Source organism: Equus quagga, chromosome 21 (assembly GCF_021613505.1).
Source record: "Equus quagga isolate Etosha38 chromosome 21, UCLA_HA_Equagga_1.0, whole genome shotgun sequence".
Classification (NCBI taxonomy): domain Eukaryota; kingdom Metazoa; phylum Chordata; class Mammalia; order Perissodactyla; family Equidae; genus Equus; species Equus quagga.
The window spans coordinates 35,346,262-35,371,958 of NC_060287.1; the positions used below are offsets into that span (position 1 = coordinate 35,346,262).

At 42.3% G+C, this 25,697-nt stretch overlaps 1 protein-coding gene across 1 annotated transcript in view; it reads right to left on the bottom strand.

Annotated features, from left to right (window-relative positions):
• LOC124231306 (Down syndrome cell adhesion molecule) overlaps window positions 1-25,697 on the bottom strand; it is a 579,967-nt gene that overhangs the window by 50,813 nt on the left and 503,457 nt on the right. The window contains exons 21-26 of the mRNA XM_046648016.1: window positions 12,842-12,995; window positions 8,447-8,564; window positions 6,923-7,086; window positions 5,233-5,331; window positions 1,994-2,182; window positions 516-806 (exon numbers count right to left, since the gene is read on the bottom strand). Coding sequence (XP_046503972.1) covers window positions 516-806; window positions 1,994-2,182; window positions 5,233-5,331; window positions 6,923-7,086; window positions 8,447-8,564; window positions 12,842-12,995 — 1,015 coding nt within the window. The remainder of the gene's footprint in view (window positions 1-515; window positions 807-1,993; window positions 2,183-5,232; window positions 5,332-6,922; window positions 7,087-8,446; window positions 8,565-12,841; window positions 12,996-25,697) is intronic.

Consider the following 25,697-nt stretch of genomic DNA (forward strand, 5'->3'; position numbering starts at 1 on the left):
GGTGAGCATGCACAAACATCCTGACACTGTCCTATTTCCATCAGTGCCTCTATTTCTGCTGAGAGACTAACATAAATCCTTTACCATGGAAAACTGTTTTTGCACATGCAGTTTAAGGGCTTAATGAGAGCAAACACGAAAGTTATGTGGATTGGGATGGGGTGGGGAAAGAGGTGGGAGACAACAAAAGCAATGTTAGCTCATGGTCATTGACAAAGGTACAGAACCACGTGGTCAAGAATCCTTCAGCCCGGAGAGAAATCACTCCTGCACCAAGACTTGCTAATGAGATCCCATTGGTTCTCAGCCCCTTATTTCTGGAACACGGTCATGGTCATGTGAGTACAATGAGCTAGGGAGCCCTGGAGGGAGCCGACTAAATGGCCCCAAAGCCTAATGGGATCTGTGGGCCCTGGTTATGCTGTGCCAGTGATGAATGTCAAGTGGGGAAGGGTCAGTGAGCACGTGCATGTCCCGAGACACAAATAGGAGGGCTCTAAGGCCAGCCAGCTTACTGCCATCGTAGTTCAGCGTGGCGAAGTTGGCCTGCTTCTCCGCACAGCCAGCACTGTTGCACACCCTCATCTGCAGCTCATACCAGGTGGCCTCCTGCAGGTCGTACAAAATGTACGACTTGGAGAGAGAGGTCCGCTGCGCTGTGGTCCAGACCGTGGTCCCAAAGGGTCTGTACTCGAGCGTGAAGGAGGTGATAGGGCAGCCGCCATCATTCCAGCCGATGAGGTTCAGCCTCACGCGTGTGGTGTTGATGCTGGCGAAGAGCTCTTGCTCCTTCGAGAACTGGGGCTCTGTGGGAGAAGGCACACCGGGGATCAGCTCATAGCTGCATGAATGAGAGCCGTCAAAGTAGTCACACATTTCCTCTGGGCTGCTTTCTCCACCTAGATGAGGAGTTCAGTCCATGTCTGGGTCACAGGCCACTTGCAAATTGTCCACTATTTATAGGGACCTTATAGACCAACGGGCTATCTCCAACCATAATAACCTAGGTGTGAGGGGCAAAAGTGGGTGGGTAAAGGTCATCTTTGTGTTTTCTAGAGTTCCCTGAAGAACAACACTCTTTTCATGTGTGCGTTTCCTTGAGTGGTTCTGAAGGACCCCCTGCAGTGTGCTGGGCTGACCTTTCCATTCTCGTGTGGGTAGATCTGACTCACTGAAGACTGAGTTGGATTTGGAAAGTGCCATCAGGTACCCCTCACCATCCAAACACTTTATACTGGAGCAGAGGGACCTAATGGATATATTTCTGCATAAGTCAATCCTTCATCATCTGAATCTTTATGATGACGTTCTCCAAAACTCAGGTGCTGGATCCAAACAACGCCTTTGCCTTGCCATCTCTCTCTCTCGTGCCATCCAGCCCACTCCACCAGATAAGAGTCAGGTGAGAGCGAGACCTACGAAGACCTTCTCTTCACCTCCCCCTTACACTGGTGTGTGGCTATATCTCTCCCTCTTTGAGGTGTACTGGGCAAAAATTCAGCGCTGAACATCATTCCCCTGGGATTCATGTCCTTGAAGGTCCATGTTTCAGATTAAAAAAACAACCCACAAAAGCGTCAACAATCTATCCCAGGCAATTCCCACCTGAGAAGCAGGGCCATGGGGCAATGTGAAAGTTATAGATAGAGGGCACATGGGGAGACTAAGGGCAAAGGTCACCCTAGGAGAAGGTGAGAAGGCAAATGTCACATTTCACGGCTGCCCAGCCTGGGCACTTTATGTTGGCACCAAAGCCCTCGATTTTCAAATGATATTCTTATTTTTACCTGGAAATGAAATAGGAAAAAGAGCTCCAGAATACTCTGTAAGGACCCGCCACTCTCTCTTTACCTTGCTGTAGCTGCCAAACCCACTTTGGCAATAAAGTTCAAACACACAAACATGCAAATATCTGATGCATCTTTTGTGACTCCAATGCCCCTTCGATCTGGAAAACAGAGGAAATCTAGAAACAACAAGAAGGCATACGCACCTTTTCCCAATGTTTTCGCTTCTATGATTTCACTTATGCGCCCGGGCCCCACTCCATTTTGGGCGGTAAGTGTGAACTTATACCAGGTACCACATTTCAGATTTTCCAGGCGGTAAGAACGTTCACTCGGGCTGATTGGAAAACTTCCCCATTGCTCACTGTTATCCTCGGAGTACTGCAATATGTATCCTTCAGAAAACAGGAAATATTCGCAAGAGCGTTATTTGCCTGCTACCAGACGTTGACTGGTGTCTGTATTTTGTATCAGATGGGAGTTCTCAGAATTTGAGCATCTTTGGAAGAGAACATTTGAACTCTTCCTGATTCCAGGAAATTTAACCCAGGCTGTGCTGTGACGACGTATTGATGAGTGAGGTATTTAGGCCACACCGACATTACTATGGTGGTATTACTGGATAGTGTGGTGGAAATAAAACCAGTTTCTGACCATAACCTTTTAAAAGGTGCACCTGGCAGCAGAGAGTGGACACTAAATTTCTGGCCTTGATAGCACACGTGCCCGAATCCTTGGGCATGGTCTGAAGCTGAGTTATTTTTAAGAGAACAAAGCTCTGGGAAAGTGATAGGGAAAGTGATACGCTATCAATGGGGCTAGGAATCTCCTCGACCGTCCCTTGCTCAGTCCACAATTACTAAGGGAAGCGGCTCCAAATCTTGTAGCCATCTCAACATTTCAATGGTAACCTGGCTTCTTCTTAGTTGGAAAAATCCCTCCAACAATTCATTTCTGCACATGACCACTGGTACCTCTATTTTTACTACTAACAACAACTGTCATTTTCTGAGCACTCACTACATGCCAAGCATCTCCTCAGCCCATTACATTACCTCATGAAACCCTATGAAATAGCGATTATTATCTCCACAGTACTGATGAAGAGACTGAGGCCCACAGAGGTTAGGTGACCATTCTAGGGTCCCATATGTAAGAGTCACACCCCACCGTCAGAATCTGAATCCTACCCTCCTCGACCCTGTGGTCACTGAGACATTCCTCCCTGTTGTAGCCTTCATCCCTGTTTCTCCAAAGATTCTCCTGGGGCAAAAATATTCTGTCTGCTCTGTCCTTGTCTCCAAGGGTTCACACCCAGGTAGCCCGGGACTCGCCTACCTAGTGCATGGTGTCCTCACACCAACAGACTGGTATCTTCTATCCTGCCTGTGGAATCCCACTTTTAACACAGGCAAAGCACTTCCCACTTCCACACTCTACTCTTCTATAACCCACACTGGCAACATTACGTCTTCTCCGAGCCTCTCATGCGGGGATCGCCCATCTCTGATTCCTCCGTCTGTGTTCACGGTCAGTATCTTCCCTGCTCCTTCCTCCTTCCCTTCTCTCTGGCTCCTTGGGGTCCATCCTCCTCCCTGATCCTCATTTTCTCTTCTGTGTTCCTGATCTGTGCTCATTGCAGCTCCTCTAATACCTGACAGACGAGTGATGGATCTGTGTACTCCATGCTCCCACCATCATAGCCTGACTTCCACTCCGGCTTTGCCCAAAACACCTCCTTGGTGCCCTACACACCGTGGGGACTGCATTTTCCTTCTAATTTCTATCGTCTAAACCACTATGAGGAAGCTTTTCCAACCCTTGGCAATGGGAGCCCTCATGCCAATGGCTTTGACCACCACGGTGTTTCAGGGCCCTCCGGTTGCCTTTGCTTGGAAATTCTTCATCACAAAAATTGGCCTCATCTCTAAGACCTTCCACTCTGACACTCTTCCTGTACTACTTCTACTAAGCTCTCACACTAATGGATCCAAAACTTCATTTCACTTGAACCTAGAGTCCTGGGGTCCCTTGAACTCTTTCCCTGGTGCCCCATTTTTTTCCATAAAAAGGTTCTCTAACTAGCCTAGAATTTTTGGTAGACCATTTCGATACAGAGTCTGGTTTTCCTCACTCTTCTGATTTCTGGCCACACTTATCCCCCGGTCTGGTAGGACCAACTCTGGTAACCTGTGATCCGCTTTTCTTCCCAGCTGTCCAGCATCACTTGAGAAAGTCATTAAATGGTGATAATTGTGCCCGCTACAATCTGTGCTATTTCTCTGCAGCTGGGGCCTTGTTCCCACTAGGCAATGACTTTGTTCATCTATTAATGACTCCCTGTGCATTTCACACGGCAGCTGTTACAAATCTTTCCCACGCTCCTCAAACCCACAAAGAATCCTCACCCCTAATCATCCACCTATTTTCAAAAAATAATCTCACCTTCTCCTTTCCTAATAAAAGGGGACATCCTCCCCTTTACCCAGCAGAATGCTGATAAATGTTTAATGACCAGCTCTTAAAAAACAGAAGAGCTATGATTGGTAGCATTTCTGATTTTCATGGTGTGTAAACACCCCCAGCCTGGCTGTAGTCACTGAGTGTGAAGCTGGGAAGAGATGCGACAACTCGATCTCATGAGCTAGAAGGAGCTGGGGGTCCAGCATACCACTGGCTTCACCCTAAAATGCCCCTATATTTCTAGTCGTCTTCTCACCTTGCCCTTCTCTAGGAAGAAAGGAAGTCCTCTGCCTTCGGAAATCTAAGCCCCCCATCCTCTCCCACCCAATCCAGGACCTCTTTCATCACCTAGTCCCGCACTCCTGCGCATCTTCAGTCTCTTCCTCTGGATTGTCTCCCTTTCCCTGGTCGACAACTTACTTAGAATGATGTTCTCCCACCTCCACTTAGGCTGGAATTATCACGCTATCTCAATCCTTCAGTACAAACTTCCTTTATCCTTTTCTAGTATACACTAATTGCAAAAGCTTTGTGCAAATAGGTCATTTCCCATCTAAATTCTAGGTTCTCCATCTTTTATTATTTTATAAGTCAGAACAGGAACTGTGGTTACTTGAATGAATGATTGAACACATGAATGAATGAACGATAATGTTGACAACATGTGGAAGAAACGGCATGCGGAATTTCAGAGGCGAGATAACCAAGCTGGTTTTTTTTTTCTTTTCTGCATTTGTTAATATTTCACTCAGACTGGATGCACAATAATAATTTTGTAAACGGGACTCCTTGGATGAATGATGAGTTTCAACAAATACCACAAAAATAGATGCATGGTTTCCTGTTTAGTTAATGGAAGGATTAATTATGCAATGTATTTTTTGGAGGAATAAACTAACATAATTATTTGATAAAGATGTGTCACATCAGCCTGTGGATAATGACAATTAAACAACTATTGTGGACAAGCTATTTCTATTACCTCTGATAGAGCTGCCCCCGTTGTCTCCAGGAAGCCAGGAGAGGGTAATAGAAGAAGACGTGGTTTTGGACACTGTCAGCCGAGGCTGATCTGGTGGAACTAGAGAGGAAACAGTTGTTAGAAAACAAGAATTAGTTTTTCACATCCTTCATCCTCTTTAACAGTCATTTACCAAATCATTTTTAACAGCCATTTATTAAATAAGTGTTTTAGGTTGCCAAAATATGCAATTCACTTCTGTCAAAATGTCTATTTCGTTGATATCCTGGGCTAAAGAGAGAGAACAGAGCGAATCTATTATTTAAAGAAAATTCAACCACATTTCTATTTAGATTTATATCTAACTCATTTTCTCATTGACTTCTTGAATTTCTGAGTTGTTCATCACTAACTAAAATCTTTTTAAAACTTACTAAGGATGCATGCATTATTTTACTCTGAATTTCTGCCATGATTCCAGCGAGAAAGATAAATGGTATCCACTTAGCTGTTCTGTTCTCAGGGACATGAAAGGGAGAGGAGAAGAGTGGCTAGAGGGGAAAAGAATTGCAAAAATTTCCACTTTAACTACTCCCCCAAGACACAACACCCACATGTACACACACTCACTCAGCTCTGAAAATCAGAGACGTGCCGCCAAGCAGCAGCATGTGACCTTGAGAGTTCATACAAGGTTTGAAGAATACATACTTTCAACCAATGAGCCTCAATACTATTTTGGATTAGCTCTGAGGATGGAAGTGCTGAAGAAATTCGGAATCAGGTTATCCAAATTATACAGAAAGCTTCCCATAAAACGTCCTTCTCTTTCCTCCGAGAGAAGCCTGATATATTAACCCGAAGGCATAAAACATTGACCTATCTCTTTAGAGTCATTAATATAGTGTCTATCTTCTTAAATGCCCTGAAATGCTCCCGACTTCAATATACTTGAAATTCCAGATCAATTATTCATTGTTTTTTTAAAAAATATGGTTCTTCTCCTCCTCTCCCTTCCTACCGAGGACAATATTGATTTTATTTTTACTTGCTGCGATTTATTAATGTGACAACATTTAAACCCAAAGACGCATATGTTTTAATTCCACTAATAAAAAATCACTGTTCCAAATTTGAACCCCATCAGTGGCCATTTGGGATTTTACATATGATTTTAATTTGAAATCTTGAATTTGTCACGTACCTTTTGTGTATGATATCACGAAAAAATTACGTGCGTTGTATTAAATACAGAACTAAATGTTGTAGCAATACACAGAGTTTTAGTCAGTGTCTTTTTTACTTACATTGCCTATAACAATTTAGTTACTTAGAAGACCTTAAAAGACCTCGGTTCAGACTTATTTTTATTTGTATTTTCTGGGTTACACTTATATAGAATAGAGTCGACCATGCAATTAGTGGCAGTTATTAAGAAGGACTTTCTTAGCGATGCACACAGAAAGAAAAATGAGACTAAGCTCTCTAGATGCAAAACTGTAAACAGTGTTATCTCTGGGATTATGAATGCTTTTTATTTTCTTCGAGTTTTTTAAATTACACTCTCCAAAATGAACACGTATTTTTTTGTAACATGGAAATAGCAATTAGCTCTTTATAAAGGCTGATTTTTAAGTTTGTTCAATTTTACTCTTTGCATATAGGCATACGTACAAAAAAAGTCACGAAAGAGAGTCCCCAAATTTTGTACCTTGTACTTGTAAATTTAAAATAATCTCATCTGATCCCCAGTTGTTATTGGCGATGCAGCTGTAATAGCCGGAATCTTCTGCCTTCACCGTGCGGATAACGAAGCTTCCGTTGCTGAAGATGCTCCTTCGCCCATCAATCGTTACTAGGCTGGGTGTCCCGTTACTGCCTCACAGGAAAAAAAAGGCACAGATTAAAGAAATTACAATCCAAGTTAGCTGAGGTTGGGGAAAAGCATAAAGACTCTCTCTGAAGCAAACGACACATTTGGAAGCTTGTATTAAGTAAGAACTAAACTATCATCATATGACAAAAACAATCAAATAGCTGAGTTTTGTACTTTGTAAAAAATGCTATATTGGAGTGAGGTCTGTGTCAAAGGCCTAGATTCTGGCTCCTCGAATATGTCAATAACTGCCATAGCCCCAGTGGGCCTTTCTCTCCTCCACTGTGCAGGCACCAGTAACTTCCCCTTTTTGGGAAATCCTCTTGTGGACAGAAGTGCCATTTTGACCAAATCATGTAGGAACAACTAAATTTTCGGACCTCTGGTAGATTCATTTGAAGTTATAGTTGTTAACAATTTTGACATAAGAAATGAACTGTAGCATCTCAACAGGGCAATGAGCTGACCCTAGTATAAAGAGAGTTTCCTTGCTGTCATAAGCGAGGCCACAGTGGCGAGAGTCCAGTCATCTAGGGTCATCCCCAAATCAGGCAGAATGCCACTTGACCTTAGGAGCATACTTATTTCCTTTGGATTAACTGACTTTAAAAGAGATGAGAAAAGTGGTCACTGGACGAAGACCGTTATTTCAATAGGTTATGTCTTTCAAGTGCTTTTGTTTTGAAAATAGGTACTCTTCAGAATCCGTTTTAAATCAAATCTCTGGGCACATTAGTGAATTCTCAACCCTTTATTTATAACCTAATTTCTTCCTCTGAATAGAGAGAAAGCATTTAAAAAAGTTACGCTGACAGAATACTTCTCACCCACTTTCTCCCTTCTATCTTAGCTGCTATTATTTTAATAATGACTGTTGAGTATGGAAAATCAGATTTTGTATTAGCAAAGTGCTAATGTATTGCATTTCTTAAAGTTATTTCTCAGAGCATTTGAGTCAGGGTTAGTCGGTCCATTATCTTGGAAGGGGAAGAGATGGGCGCTAAGTCTCACATAACCTTGGGTACATTCATCTTGGTTGTACAGGAAATTTAGGCGACAAGGCACAGAAAACTTACAGAGATTATGGGGTTGACGAGACTCTTTTCCTTGAAATAATTCTCTTACAAACTTAAAGGCTGTGAATTTACGGCGGATTGACACAATAGATCTGATCCTTTTAGTGCTAAAGCTAAGATCCACCCCGCACCCTGACCTCCCCTCTATCTCGAATCAGTCAGTAGGTTTCCTGGAGCTTTCATTAGAGTAAATGAATACCAGGTTCGACCACTGGACCCAACACTGTATGTCTGATGCCATCTCTCAGAGTTCACTGAGGGCATACACTGGGTTACTGGTTACCTGTCTTTCATCCATTTTACTGCAGGAGAAGGGTCCCCGACAGCTTTACAAGGCAAGGCGATGTCTTTCATCCATGGCGTAGTCACTGTGCCACTGAAGGTCAGGATTCGTGCGGGGGCTGGAGCACCAAACAGCAGAAGCCCAGTTACTCCACTTGTCTACAGAGAGGCCAAAATGACCTTGCCCACTATAGCAACACCCCTAAAAAAGGCGAGTGCAGCACCGCCAATTAACGTCACACCTCTCAACATTATTCTCGGTGTCCGGGTGTGTACAAGGGATTTTCATTGTAAGAACATACAAATAGCTGAAAACCTCCTATTGTAGCATTTTTCCCCCTTCTATTGACTACAATTAAATATTTGGGGCTTCATAAGCTTGGCAGCTCCAAGCTGTGTTTTCTATGAGCCCAAATATTTTTCAAAGCACTTTATTAAGCAATTTATCTCAACAGCAAAAACTGCACATTAAAATACATTTTTCATATCTGAGAGAATAGACAATACAAAACATAAAGCCCCCAAAGACAGGAGGAAGTAAAACTGGAACAACTTCTATTTATCAGTTTTGTGGTACCTTCCTGACTTTATTATATAAACTTGATCTTCTGCATAAACATTAAGGAAAATGAACATTTTCAGAGTGGCCTCTCTTGAAAAACAACCATTTACTTGGGACAGTGATTCAGATGCTTGAACAGGAGCATCATGCAGAGGTGTCTGGTGCTGGCACAGTCCCCAAGTAACATGAGGGCTCAGGAGGTAGAGGGGGAGAAGCCCAGGGTGGACTCGCGTCAGCAGGGGCCTCTTTGAAGACTATTGGGGCCCAGCACTGACAGGCTCCTAGAACCACCTTCTTGAGTGAGACACAAAAGATGACAGAGACACCAAGACACAAGTCTTCCAGAAGCAGAATCATCTGCCTGACCTTTGCCATACACTGGGACAGTACTTTCTACAATGCTCCATCTGCAAGCTCAGCATGGCCAGATGCACACAGATGTGGTCTTAAGACTGCAAGTGGAAGGTGGCTGCAATCTGATTCTGGACCCATAAAGATGGGACCAGTGTTGGGACCCCTCTACCACTTCAGGCTTGAGAGTTTGGACTGACCAACAGGCATAGGGGGCAAATTCCCCAGGAAAGCCCTGGAATTCCAGGAAAGGTGGGTTTCCTGGAGCCAACTCATTATGGAGTCATCCTGGTCTAGAATACAAGCCTTGGTCATTGAGGTCTACCAAACAACTCCCGTTTTTGTTGTTCTGAGCTCTGTGGGCAAGAGCAGAGAGAAGGAGGAAATGCCAGTGGGCTCAGAAGCTGGACCATTTTTGTGCAGCAAATATTACAACAAAACCCAACCAAGTATTTGAAGCAACGTTCCTGCCTGCAGGGGAAACAGAAGCTCTTCCTCCTTAGAGAAGGGTCTTCCGAGACGGCTCATGGATGGCACCCTTCACCACAGAATGGAGTATTCTAGGGCGGAGACCACTCTATCAGTCCTTGACGTTGCGGATTTTCATCATGATAAGAGAAATATCCTGGTCAGGTAGCACCGGCTTTCTGGCATTGGTAGTTTGCATTTTCCCTTTCAAACCTTTCAGACTGTCCTTTTATGAGGAATGTTTTCACAGAAAACTAGGGGAGAACTCGTGAAACCTAGCTAGAGTTAGGGGCTTTCAAGCTTTTTAAGAGTCCCCTCTACTGTAAGAAATATATTTTACACGAATCCCAGAAGTTACACACATATTAAGATGTGCGCGTGAAAACAGTTATGCAAATTAATACTTAGTGTGTATGATGCATTCTGCTTCTTTTTCAAGTCTAGGCTAGACTATTTGACTCTATTCCATTGCATTCCGCTTTAGCTCTTAAATATGCTGGTTATAAACCTTAAAATTAATTCCAGGACTTAGGGACGATTTCCCATCTGCTTTTTGAGCCCCATCCTTCCAGCTTGAACCTTTCTGTTTTTACGGTTTGCCAGTGTCTGGGGCTTCCGAGTGGTGCCTGCCAGCCTGAACATTTGCTCCATGCTTGAGGAACTCCCCAGCTCAGCCCCTTTCCAGAAAATCCACCTAGATCAACCCTAACTCTGTGTGAACCCCATTTGAGCATGAGAAGCTGAACATTTCTGGAGAAATCCATGTGATTTGGGAACCATTGTGCATTCATGATCACCAACCTACACCAGACTCTTCAGCTTTCCCTGCCGGTCCTTCTGTTTCCTTAGTGAATTCCTTCCTGCTTCTCTGCAATGATGATTTCCTCTTGTCCCTCCTCTTCTCAAATTTCTGGTCCTCCATCCACCTCCACCCCCACCCCCCTCCCCCGCAACTAAATTGCCTAATACTTGAAAGAGAAAATTGAAGACACCGCTGGGAACTCTGCATTTCCTGCCACCAAATCTATAAACTCACTTGCGTTTCCTCCAGCAAACCTCGGTCTTGTGGCCATCGCTCTTTCTCCTGTGTTATCAACCTCTCCCTCTCTGCTGGAGCCTTCCATTGCCCTACAAACATGTCTTGCTAGCTGACATATTAAAAAATAGTAAAACCAGAGCCTTCCCCTCGCCAGACCCCCTGGACCTCCAACATGCTACCCTCTTTCTCAGCTGGAGGCCTTCTCATGTTGCAACACCATTGTCTTCCCTTGTCATGTAACTGCACTCATCCTTGAGGGCAGGTAGACATCATTTATATATATATAATCCTTAGAAGAGACTCTTGTGTGCTTACCAAACCCTGTTTCCTTTTCCTTCTTGACATTCACCCTGGCTTCCTTTCCCAGCTCTGTTTTGAAAATCACTAGGGCTCAAGCCTTCATTCTACACAACAGAATGTGGGTAAAACTGATGACCATGCTTCCAAGTCTGGCCCATGAAAACCTCTCTTGCCAGCCTCCATGCCCTCTCTCTCTCCATCTATGTGGCTGGACATGAAGGACCCCAGGACTTGAAATCACAAGGTGGAGGAGACCTGGATCCCTGAGTCACCATGTGGAATGAGCCACCTGTCCAGGAATATCTGTGTTGGCCTGTGTTACTATGTCAAGCCAGGGAAACAGGGATATCTGCTTCAATGGTCAGGCTTCCTCGACTATATCACCCCTGTGTCCCTAGCCTAATGCCTGACATACAATAGGCACTCAAAATGATTTAAGAAATGGCCAAATGACATTTAATTTCCCCAGACAAGTCGTACTCCTGGGGAAGTAGCCAGGTTTCTTTTGTGCCCCTTTGAGTATATCACCTCCTACAACCTCAGCCAGGACATTCCTGGCTATGTCTGGAGATATAACATCGAACACACAAAAGGAGAGGAGGTCTAGCCATCGTTAATCCTACATCTTATGTTGCATTTCTGTTTTTAATCCCACAGTGCTGTCCTTATGCCCATCAATAATCATTGTGTTCAAATGTTAGAGAGTGTATGTTAGGGGTGGCTCGATATCATGATCAAAGAGTATGATAAACAAAAACAAAAAAATCCACCAATTTGTTTTCCTTACCAACAACATGCTTATTTTCTATCTGTATTTGTTTTTAAAATGTGACACTATTCTCTTTTTCCCTCAGTATTTTATTCTCTCTTTCTCAGCTATCACACTAATAAGCATGTTATTAAGAGCACTTAGAGGTGAAATTGCAATCTTGGAAAGCTCACTCTCTCTTTCAGGCACCTAGAACCCGCATGAGTAACAAATGGCCAATGTGGTGTAGTCCAAAATAATGGGGCAGCTCCCACTGGCCTGGAATTGTGATGTAGGTACACCTGATCATGATGAGTGCTAATTCAGGGGGACCCTGTGCACAGGGTGGTAGCAATGACCAGAAGTAGAATAAGAATATTCTGTGCCTATACGTGCTCTTAACATCTCAACGGGAAGACATTCTATTCATTTTTAGGGACTTTTTGTTCTTTGTTGACTCCAACTTCCCACTTTTACTTAAGGTCTTTGTTTATAGCACTCTATCAACAGAAGAAGAGCTAATTATCCCCTTATACTTGTAAGGTTCCAAATTCCATAGACCAAAACACAGACATTTCTCTTTAAGAAGTATGGTACCTGGTTTTGGTGAAAGTAGACCTTGCTGGGAAGTTGCTATGTAGCGATTTTCATCTACCCATAGAGGTGAGTGGGAGCTCCTTTTCTTAATTTCCCAAAAGACATATTAAGTTGTAGAGCCACCCACACCTCTAGGAGGATTCTTTTCTGATACGCCCAAAAGCCCAGTGCCAGCTAGCAGCCACCCTTTTTCTTGGGCTGAAATATGGTAACATGCGAGGTTCTGATTTACTTCATTTTTAAGCCTTTGTAAGCTTTATTTCGGATTAAATAGAGACTTAAAAACAGTCAAATGACAGTGGGAAAGGAGGTCCTTTCTACAGTGACACACCTTTAGCTAATGGCTCTACGGTGATGATCTCGCTGCTGTTGCCTCTCCCAGCCGAAGTCACGGCCACAACCCAGACGCTGTACTGACGATTCCGACTCAGGTTAGGAATTCTGTAGGAAAATGAGTCAGGAGAGGCTTCAAACTCGCTGATCACCTGTGAGAGGAGACATAAATGTTCCCACATTCAAGGAGGCAAATGGCACAAATGGATTTCCTAAAGGAATGGTTATTAACATATCATCTATCATAAGAAACCAAAGCCACCATTAGTCCCTCTCTGGAAGGCTGGATTTGCAATATGAATACATATACATCTATCTCCCCATAGTCTACCTTTCTCTATGCAGCAGCTTTGACAGCCACCAATCAGTAATATAATCCTTTAAATTAGGGGTCCTTTAAATCTAACCCTTAAATTAGAGTAACAAGAACCAGATTTAGCCTCCTACTGGAAACAACCACAGAACATGCAGGATATATGAAACAACAGTTTCAAAGGCATTGTTCCTCCACTAAGGAAGGACGATCATCTCTGAAATACAGGAAACAAATGAGGCAAGACCCACAATTGGAGGGTGTTTACATTTTTTGAGAGTTTCCAGGCCATGACACAGGGAAGGGAACCCAGGAGGAGCCCAGCAGCTTCCCTGACTTGAGGAGACAGAACTGAGAGACTAGTAGGGAGCTGGAGTTCACAGGACTGAGTACCGGGGAGGAGAGAGCTACACAGAAAGCTCTGGAGAGCTAAAGAGCGTCCCACTGGGGTATTCAACTGAGTGGATCTGTGCACACATGTGAGGAACTATCCGAGGCCAGGGAAGAACCACCTGAAAGGATCAGAGGTCACAGCACGCAGCATTTACACAGAATAGTGCCTGTTCCCACCAGACAGAGGGCAAACCCTCAAGATTCATGGAGCATTAGATATAGTACATAAGGGTCTTTCCTCAGTGATGGGCAATAATTAGCCCTAGATTGGACATCACATGGGTATTGCCTAACTAATATTAAAAGCAAGATTCATAAAGATTAAATTGACACTAAGTAACAACTGCATCCCAGAACAAAAGTCAAAAATATTCATGGAAATAAAAATATCCAGTACCCAATAAGGTAAAATTCACAATGTTTGGCATCCAATAAAAAATTTCCAGATATGAACAACCCAAATAGCCATCAACTGATGAATGGATAGACAAAATAAGTTGTACCCATACAACTTATTACTCAATAATAGAAAGGAATGAAGTATTGATACATGCTACGGCTTGGATAAATCTTGGAAACATTATACTTAGTGAAGGAAGCCAATCGCAAAAGACCACATATTTATGATCCCTTTCTAAGAAATGTCCAAAATAAGCAAATGCACAGAGATAGAAGCAGATTAGCTGTTGCTGGGGGCAGGGTAGTGGAGGGAGAGAATGAGGAGAAACTGCTACCGGGTGTGGGGTTTCTTTTTCGGATGATGAAAATGTTCTAAAATTAGATAATGGTGAAGTTTGTGCAGCTCTGTGAATATATTAAAAATGACTGAATCGTACACTCTATAAGCATGAATTTCTTGGTATGTGAATTATACCTCAGAAAAGCTGTTATAAAAAATTCCAGGAAGGTGAAGAAGCAGAAAAACACGACTCGTAAAAAAATACAATTCAATCAATCCAAATCGACCCATAATTGACACAGATATTATATCGAGCAGACGAGGCCATTGAAAAGTTATTATAATTGTATTACAGCTATAACTGTATACACTCAAAAATTGAAGTAGATACATGAATGATATAAAAAGACCCAAGTTAAACTTGAAATGAAATTATAATGTGTGAGAAGAAGAAGGCACTGGATTAGATTAATAGATTAGCTCTCGTAGAAAAAAAAGATTCGTGAACTTGAAGACAGATTACTAGATGAAGCACAGAGAGAAAAGAGAATATATAACTTAAAGGAGCCTTAGTGAGCTATGGGACAACATCAAGCAGCCCGACATAAATAAAACTGGAATCACTCAAAGGAAGGGAAGGATGTAGGACAGAGAAAAACGATTGAGGAAATAGTGGCTGAAAATCTTCCAAATTTGATGAAAACTACAGATCCATAAAGCCAAGAACCTCAGCCATAAAAATATGAAGAAAACCACACCAAGGCACGTCATAATCAAATTGCTCAAAACCAGTGATAAAGAGAAATCCCTAAAAACAGCCAGAGGGGCTGGCCCCACGGTGTAGTAGTTAAGCTCGGCATGCTCCATTTTGGTGGCCCCAGCTTGCAGGTTCGGATCCCGGCACAGACCTACATTACTCATCAGCCATGTTACGGCTGCGTCCCACATACAAAATAGAGGAAGACTGGCACAGATGTTAGCTCAGGGACAATCTTCCTCGGGTTAAAAAAGAGGAGGATTTGCAATGGATGTTAGCTCAGGGCGAATGTTCCTCAGCAAAAGAAAAAGAAAAAAAAAAGCTGCAGAAAAGACACACACACGAAGGAACAAAGATGAGGATGCCAGCAGACTTCTTGTCAAAAACTATCCAAGTGCTATTGAACGTCCCCTCCAAATTTATGTGCTGAAACCTAATCCCCAAGGTGATGGGATAGGAAGTGGGGCCTTTGGAAGGTGATTAGGCTGTGGGGTTAATGCCCTTAGAAAAGAGGCTGCAGAGAGCTCCCTTGTCCCCTTCCACCATGTGAGGAAACAAGTCTGCAACCTGGGAGAGGGCCCTCACCATACCCTGATCATGCCGGCACCATGATCTAGGGCTTCTAGCCTCCAGAACAAACACAGAAAATTAGCATAAGGAAATGGGAGTGACGCTGTAACAAATACCTAAAAACGCGGAAGCAGCTTTGAACGGGGTAGAGGCTGGAAGAGTTTTGAGGTTGATGTTAGAAAAAAAGCCAATGTTGCCTTGCTAAAGGTGATTCTGGTGAGAGGTCAGAAAGAAAAGAGGAGAGCTGGGGAGAGCCCCATCTTCTTAGAGAACGTGAATAATGACATACAGAATTGCACAACAGAGAAAAGATGATCCTGGTCACAAAGTGGCAATGAACTTGGCTGAATTGTGTCTGTGTTCCAGTGTTCTGAGGAAGGTGGAATTGCAAGCATGAAATCGGATCCTTAGCTGAGGAGACTTCTAAGCAAAGTGTTGAAAGCGTGGCTTGGTTCCTCTTGACTGACTTTACCGACATAGTAAAATGCAAGAAGAGAGAAATGAATTGAAGAAAGAATGAAGCAAAAAGGAACTAGAAGTTAAAAATTTGGAAAATTCTCAGGCTATCCATATTCCCCCAAAAATGAGAAAGCAAATTTGGGTGAGGACACTGGAGGATGCTGCCCGGCAACCATTTGATCAGGAGATTAGCTTGGGTGTGAACACACGAGCCTAATCAGCCACCCCATGAGAACGCTGCCAGTTTATGGGATAGAACCAAGGCAGGCTGTTGAACTCAGATTCTACAAAGCAGGACCATAAAGCTATTTGGCTGTGAACTTGTGTTATTCTTCAAGAAAAGGGAAGAATGGCTCTGAAGGACATTCAGAGATCAGCAGGATCACCACCTTTGTAATTGAAGCTTTGGGGGCGGGGACCCCCCTGGAGCTGTGGCCATCAAACGCCCACCTGGCAGATCCCTGGGGTCTACTCTGGTGAAGAGAACCAACGCCTGGGTGGGGTCCCTGCAGAGGGCCCCAGCACGGGCACAGCCGCACTCAGCAGTGGCGGTGATGTTGTAATCCTAGTGGGCCTGGAGGATGCAGCATTAAACCTACGAAGACTATTCTTGTGCCTTAAGATCCAACGGAGTTTGCCTTGCTAAGTTTCGGACTTCCTTGGAAGCCATCACCCCTTGTTTCTTTCCTTTTTCTCCCTTTTGGAATGGGAATGCCTACCCTGTGCCTGTCCCGCCATTGTACTTTGGAAGCACGTAACTTGTCTTCTTCACAGGTTCACAGCTGGAGAGCAATTTGCCTCCGGATGAGTTGTACCTTGAGTCTCACCCATATCTGACTTAGATGACATTTAAATGAGTCTTTGGACTTTAGACTTCAGAGTTAATGCTAGAATGAGTAAGACTTACGGTACTATTGGGATGGAATGAATGGATTTTTGCATGTAAAAAGGAGGTGAATTTCGAGGATCCAGGGGCAGAATGGTATGGACTGAATGTTTGTGTCTTCCTCCAGATTCACAGGTTGAAGCCCAAATCCTTCATGTGATGGTTTAGGAGGTGTGGTCTTGTCATGGAGGTGATTAGGTCATAAGGGTGGAGCCCTCACAAATGGGATTAGTGCCTTATAAGGGAATGAAGACACCAGAACTCTCTCTCTCTACCAAGTGAAGATACAACAAAAAGCCAGGAAGTGGGTTCTCACCAGACACTAGACCTCCTAGCACCGTGACCTGGGAGTTCCCAGCCTCCAGAACTGTGAAAAATAAATGTGTGTGGTTTAAGCCTCCCCCTGTGGTATTTGTTATAAAAGCCCAAGCTGACTAAGACAAGGAAATGAAGGTAGGGACCGAGTCAGTGACTCACTGAGGTCGTGATGCCAGCCGAGGGTGGACAGAGGCTCAAGCTCGGTGCTTCCACTCTCAAGTCCAGTGCTGTTTCCTCACACACTCCATGCTGCCAATTATGAGCAGCCGAGCACAGGAAGGACTTATTTCTACCCCTGCAAGCTGTTAAGTAAACCTTAGTAGGTCAGCAGGCTGCATAAAAAGCAAGACCAGCTGTGCAATTAAATAAGGGACGTAAATGTTAACTATACATCTTAATCGTCATACATCCTATGCTCCCTCACAATCACGTCAGAGAATTGCCCATTGTCAAATATTTAACTTACAGGTACACAGTGTCAGGTGATTAAAGGGAGACTACAGGGTCCTTGCACAGATTCTTCAGGTGTGCACATATACATTAGTGTGCACACGTGCATGTGTGTGCACACATCTGTACTCTCCCTCCTCCCTCCACCGCCCACACCAGTCCTCTCTCATCTTCAGAAAATCATGGGAAAATTAATGCCTCCAGAATTTCAGAGGGAATTTGGCTTGCCTCCTGGCAAACTGAGGAAATAATCCCAAGACTGTGTGTACTTGCATTCTGCCATGTTCCAAGGCTATGTTGTTGCCAAATTAATTTTACAAAGCTTAATGATGTGCAAAGTGTAACAACTGCATTAACAGAGCATTAAAATGTATTTACAAATTTAGGATTTCCTGTGAAAAGTACATAGCTTTTAGTTGAAACTCAACAAGTATCCTGTCTATAAGGTGCCATTGGTCCTTGACTATCACTAAAACATGTATTTTATTTAATTTTTACCTGCAACATGAAGCATGGCTAAAATCAAAGGTAAAAATATGATTTCCTATGCAAAAATATTTGTTCACTATTTATATGGAAGATTAACCAAGAGCTGAAGTAAAAGGTTTATTTATAGAGAATTCCTCCAGTTGGAATGATGTTTCTCTATAGATTAGGTTGGAACGGAATAGTCAAGCTGTTCAAGGTTCCTACTGTTTATTTGGGAAAGTCAGTTGCACTGGCGTTGCCACCCTTTGATGCCACTGCATTCCCCTGATGACTGCCATAATTAGGCACTTTTTTTCTGGTCTCAGCAGAAGGGCAAGCAGAAAGTTGCCAGCTGCACATCTTAAGCAATCGAAGAGTTGATATGTTTTCTTTGTAATATATGTCACTGGATATTAAATGTGACTTTTCCTATTGTCTTGAAGTTTTAGCAATGGCCTTAAAAGGTGAGAATAGTGCCGAAGATGCCAGTACCTTTTCTCCTAACAAGAAACATGAGATCACATACGCAGGGCTTTCTGGTTCTGAGGCTTTGCCCATCAGCATCTCTGGGCCCCATAAGAGGCTGAGTCAGGAATAAGGACTTTTCTGTTGAGAGAGGTCTGTGTGCATTCCCACCTAGGGGTGAGAGGGGTCTTTGAGCTCCAAGAAAACCACTCAGAGATCTTGGAGTCTGGAAGGACATAGAGATTGGCAAGTGAGTCACAGCTGAGAAGGCTAAGGCTAGCCATAATGGCAAAGGATAGCCCTGCTCACAATGGGAGAGAAGGCTGTGCTGGGGCTGGCTGGGGTAAAGATGCTTACACACGGACCCCACGGGAGAGAGCAAGACTGGATGCCTCAAAAGGGAAGTCCGTAGGCACGAAGTAGCTCCTATACAAGGGTGTATTGCAAATTATATAACATTTATTTTAAACAGCATCACTTATCTATAGATAGTGCATAATTCAACTATTAACAATTTCAAGGGGTGGCAACAGGTGAGAAAAAAAGAGCTAAATGGGAAAAAAATGAGTCAAGCTCATTCAGGGTAGTGAAGCAAGTCCATTTGATTAAATCCTTTTCCTTAATGCTCAGCCAAAAAAGCTTGCTCTGAGAAAGAGGGAGCATGAATATTGTTTCCTTATGAAACATTTTCCTCAATATTTTATATGAAATATAGTAGTATTGATTATGTCTATGTTTCATTAATCGTCTTTTTATTGGACATCAGATATTCCAACACAATGATCCAATAGTGTTTAAGCTGACTTGCTGATTTCACATGCATTTCATTATATGACACTCCCTCCTAAATACTGAGAATGTTCGATGAGAAGGGATGGATTTTATTTCCAAATTTCTCCCAATACTTCAGCTAGGTCAACACATCACAGACTTTGAAGTATTAATGGAGCGTGGAGGGAATAAAAAGTGACAGAGGAGAGCTTGACTCTCAAGGGCAACAAAACATGAAATTGCAGCATAAGAGAAGCAAACTCCCACTTTCTTAGAGATTAAGGAATCAAATGCGGCAAAGGAAGAAATTTGTGGGGAGGGGAGAAAGACACATTTTTCCGTATTGAAATATCTAAATGTTTAATTTCCTTCTAGAACTGCAACTCTCTAGACTTATTGTCTTCAAAATTAAGACAGAGACATTAGCCATTCAAGAAGAATTTATTATGCTTAAAATGTGAATTAATCTTGAATAGATTACATAATTGGGCTAACCATTTATTTTAAGGGAAGACTTAAGAGTTAACTTCATGACCTGCGGAAACACAGAAACAATCAACATTAAGGAAGTTCTGCTGCCAGGCATATCACTTGCATAAGCATGGGTTTTGGTGGGGAATTCTGCTCCGCAGCTCATTTTTGATTCTTCTCTGTGCTGGCATGATGGAATAAGACAGGAAATTTACAGACTGGAGTTGTCATTCTTCTGTGCCTATCATGAACTCCTGTTAGCCATTTGAGATAAAAAAAGTCTGTTCTTCCTCATCTAAAATGTATTTGAACGTGTTGATTCTGTCAGCATCCAGAGTTGACCTAACATTTATTATTAATTAATCACTCTCGATTGAAATGGCTTCTAAGTGGCAGCCAGCTATTTATTTCTTGGTCCATCAGAGATTGTGAAGTAATAAGAGCAGGTTCTTCTCTCTAGCTGATGTCACCTAACAGGGATAATCCACAGAGTTCTTGAGGAAAGACTTTGGTTTTCTGTTTGAGGCATACAATTAAGATATAGAATATTTATGTAGTTTATCCATTGGGCTATCACAAATACTGTGTTTGCAAATGGACTGTTCATGGTTTTATTGTAGGAGGTAGTTGGAGGGTCATGCCGACACCACCACAGTGGGAATATGGAGGCCCATGACTGATGAGGGATAACGAGATGTGTAGGACACCTGAGGCCAGCCTCATAAACTTGCTGGACTACAGATCCCTCCTTTGGATTACGGTAAGAAAATTTATGCGAAAGATCCTAACGTCACACCTAGTAATAAGAAACGCTCAAAAACAGTTGCTGAGTTTGAATTCACAGGCATTTACTGAATTCAACTCCAGTGTGTAGATTATAAGGTAAGGTCCCTCCCCAAGGACCAAGATATGATCATGGCGTGGCAAATGGAAGGTTAATTAAAATGAGGCATGGTGGGATTCCAACAAATTCTTACTAAAATCTAGAAATTAAATCCTTTGCGTTCCTTTTCTAACACTATCACTGTCATAGTTGAGGACATGGATTAATATTTGCAAAATGCCTAGGAAAGTAAATGGAAACTTCATGCATTTCATTAAAAAAATATTTAGAGCAAGTTTTTACAAGACTTCTGACATGTTTGCCTTCCTAAAATTGTACCCAGAATGGAAAATTCAGCTGATGGTATAAACTTTGTGACACCCAAGCCACGCAGCTCATTTCCACTGTTCCACATTTCTGCTCGATTGCCTTGGGTCTGGCGGATGGAGTCATGGATTTCTAAGGAACTGGACAGTAGACTTGTCAAAAGAATGTAAGCGTTGCTGGAAGGTTACTCTCCCAGGGCTTCAGTGTCACCCCACAAAAAGCCTGTGAACAGTGTCTTCCAGACCTACTTTCATTCCAGAATGATTTCTGCCTTGTGGTGCTGGTGTAATATTCTTGCTCATGTTTAAGATACTTTTTAACCAGTAAATAAGATAAAATTAGCCACAATGAGCTACTTCAAGTGCTCTTTAGTAATTTCTATAAAACTGGATGTTTACCCAATAATGGGCAAATCCCTCTTGCTATTTAGCTCAATGGATGAACTTGTAAAGCCTTGTAAGCTTTCTTTAATCCCCTCAATCTGGTGCCATATTTGCCCTTTATTTATACGTACTTTAGGGTCTTTATCTCTATTCCGCTTTGGATTATGCTCTTCATGCTCTTACCATCTCTCTTCCTGCTGGGTGGAGTTCAGACTCTCTGAGTGGTCCTTCCTCACCCCTCCCTCCACTTATTCCCCAGGGATCCAGCGTTGGGACCCACTAACCACCAGCTGGAATGGACTGTGGAAATGCCTGCTGTACTAAGTGAGTTTAATAAGGACCTAGAAGTTATTTGAATACAATGGGGAAAAAACTGTGTAGAGAATGACCATGGAGTCGCAGGCTGTTCAGTGTGTCTGTCAGATATAAAAAGAATTCCACTTTAAAGAATTTCAATTAATCTTTTACTGAAAATTCTATCAAAGAAATGTGGTGCTTTACTATCTAATTATTAACAGGCAGTTAAAAAAACACTTGAATGCTCTGATTTTGTAGATAGAATGCTCACAGTAGTGATTAAAAATACCTCCCCCAAAACGGAATAAACCAAATGGACCGCTCTCTTAATTACAGAGCAACAACACTTTCAGAGCATATAAAATCTTTCTGTTTAGCGGCAGAGAAGTGGTCTGGATTACATTAAGAAGAAGCAGTTAGCTGGATCAGTTTAAGATTTGCCTCTGTTGTTTAAATTCCTACGTAGAATACATTTGGATCCTATTTCCATTTTATTTCACTATTTTCATCTCTGAAAGGAGAAAATATGGCACAAAGCCCTTCCTAAAAGTCTAGACTGGGACGGCCAGCGCTTATAGAAAGATAGCATCCTTGTTTCATCCGGTCAGTGTTAGTGGCTTCCTCTGACTTTACTGAGATTGCTGTAGCTGCTATTGGCTATGTATGACTATGGCTACTTTTAAAAAAGCTTTCCAAACAAAATATATCATCTTTTGGCTTCCAAATATAAAAATTATTGTTATAATGTTTTGCAAGTGAATGAAAGTTGATATCCAGAAAAGGCAGGAAAGAAACTAGTATCTCCATGTTATTATTTAGAATCAGGGCACTGTCCAATTTACCACTCTGGCACTACAGGATTCTTATATTTCCCAGGCTCTTTCTAACAAAACCACCTCTATTTACTACAATTTTGGATCATGCCTTCTCTGTTGTCATACCATCTGCCATACTTGATTGCCATTCAACACATTCCACACAAAAGAACTAGTTTAGCATCTTATAACTTCTCACATATAAGAAAGAAATTAGTGAGAAAAGCTCTTCTTTATCAAAAAATAATATATGCACAACATACATTATTGGAAAAAATAGCTATTTTCCACGGTCTTAATTGAAAAGGATTTAAAGCCATTTATTTCCCTAAATAGTACCACATGTCTGTGTCAGTCCAAATCAAAAAGATAAGATGTTTTCAAAGCTGGAATCTTTCAAAGGCTCCAAAAGTGGTTGATCAAAATGGCATTTTAATCTGTGGCTCCTTGGAAAGCAGGAAGCAGCATTGGAGAAGCACGTTCAGAGGGGCATATACTCCAGTCTAGTCTGAATGAGTGCCATCTCGAAGCCAGAATACTTATTGGCAATTTATCTGCACAATTGGGCAGGCTATCTTGTGGGACTGAGCTTCAAAAGAGATTTCCAGGGCTTGTTTCTGTACAGAAATTCTATTTGAATATATGCTTCTGTTTTCCTCTGCTCCATAAAGTAAAAAATTGGGCTCAGGATTTTAAAGCTTTCTCCCGACCTTAGAGTATGTGTCACCTGCATTTTGACCAACTATAGCAACTGGACAGCATCACTGGATGGCAATGAAATTGAATGATTACTGAGGAAATTGAATGAATACTAAAATATGTATTCAACAGAAAGATCGAGCAGTTATTGGCTGGTTCATTGAGGATAGGTAAAAGGAGAATGAAGACCACTTTTAAAGGACTAGATTATAAAAGATAACATGCTCCTCCCACTCCCCAAAAGGATCAAATTCTAACAAACAGATGTAAATTGCAGCATAAAAAATTTAAAGTTGCTTTAGAACAATATTTCATCAGAATTGGCTTTGAAATTCTGAGGTATTTCCAAGGAAGCTTCAAGAATATACTTCCCAAGAGATTTTATAAAACCAGAATTGGTTTTCATAGGTCTGGGATGTGTAGATCTCGCTGTGTCTCAAGGAGACTTTTCTAGGCCTTTTTATCCCAGCCATGTGATCGTACGAGACCATGTTGAGTACTCTGGTGCAATGTGGTTGAGTACAAGAGCACTAATACATGGGCACCACACACAAGTACACAACAAAGCTCTGATGAACAGGAAATTAAATACACATGTGTAAATGGAACAGGACTGTGCATTCTTATGCCAACTGTTGGCATTTCTATAATTTCTAGCTTTGCTGTTACAGAAAGAAGAGACCCACCATTGTGTCATTTAGATAGAACTAAGGAAGAATGGCTGTCACGTCAGTGATTTAAAAGCATAGGGCTGAGACAGAGAAAGACAAACACCGTATGATTTCACTCATATGTAGACTATAAACAAAGTTATGGACAAAGAGAAGAATGTAGTGGTTACCAAGGGGAAGGGGAGTGGAGGGTGGGCACAGGGGGCAAAATGGCACACTTATATGGTGTGTGACAAATATTAACGTACAACTGAAATTTCACAATGTTATAAGCTGTTATGACCACAATAAAAGAAAAAAAGATAAACCATGAAGACACTTAAAAAAAAAAAAAAGGGCTAGCCCCATGGCCAAGTGGTTAAGTTCATGCGCTCCACTTCAGCGCCCCAGTGTTTCACTGGTTTGGATCCTGGGTGTGGACCTAGCACTGCTCATCAAGCCATGCTGAGGTGGCGTCCCACATAGAAGAACTAGAAGGACCTACAACTAGAATATACAACTATGCACTGGGGGGCTTTGGGGAGAAGAAGAAAAAAAGAGGAAGATTGGCAACAGATGTTAGTGCAGGGTCAATCTTAAAATAAATAAATAAATAAATAAAATAAAAGCAAAGGCATTTTATCTAACTCCTTCTGGGATAGAAAGCATCCCAAAGTGTATAACACACTTTCCTGCCTTATTAAGTAGAAACTTCATTATACAACTTAACCTCTGTTGGATGACTCCCAGTCATCATCCATAAAATTTAATTCAACACAACATTTGCTGAACATCCACTATGTCAGCATAATACTAGATTTTCTGAAGGCATAACAGTGACTAGCTGTGGTTCCTGCGCTGAGGAAACTGATTCTAGGGGCTCAACCATGTCCCCGTCTCACGATAATGCGAGATATTATGGTTACACCAAAGGGACGTTAGCGATCAACGCCGAGGATCCTTGAAGTGAGATGGGGCCACCTTCCCAAGGAAGGCAGTAGGCGTCAGAGTGAAGAGCCCAGACCCCGAGCTCAGAAACCTGTGGTTTGCAGACTCTGTCTTTTCCTTGCTGAGCTGTGTGGTCCTGGCCAAATTGCACAGTCTCCGTTTCAGTACCAGTCCAGTGAAGATAATAATAACAACCTCTTCTGCATAAGGTCGTCATCAGAATTAACTGTTGAAAAACAGCATTTTAAAAAATGTGAGTCATGAAAGCAATTTAGTGGGTCATGACAATCGCTTAAAAAATAAAATAGAGGAGAAAAAAACCCCAAAAGAACAGAAAATATCAGAATGCCTCACGTGTAGTAAGTGTAAGTTTTGTTTACAAAGCTTTTGTTGTGCACGTCCTGGATTGCGATTATAAAATCTATCTCCTATCGTGAGCCATGAAAAAACAAGTTTGGAAACCACAGGGATAAAGCATTTAGCAGATGGGACTAGAACACATTTTGAGGAAGTGCTCAAAAATGGTGGAATAAATAACACAGCATTTAAGTTGAGCCTTAAGAACAAACATTTTTACATAAGAAGATGAGGGGGAAAAGGGAAGGAGGACCCAATACAGACACACACTCACGCGCACACACAAACACACACACACGAGACCTGGCGTAGTTGAGATACCAGATGGGGGCAGTTTGGTAGAGTATGAGACTGGAAAGGAATTGGAGCCGGATTGTGGAAATCTGTACAGATCATATTGAGGATTTTGGATTTTAATTTTTTTAGGTAAAAGGGGAGAAGTCAAGAAATTTGCACAAGGGAGTGATAGGATCAGACCAAGAATTTGAAAGAATACTTATGGCCGTGATGCAGACAATGGACTGGGAGCTGAGACAGGTATTGGAACGGCTTCTG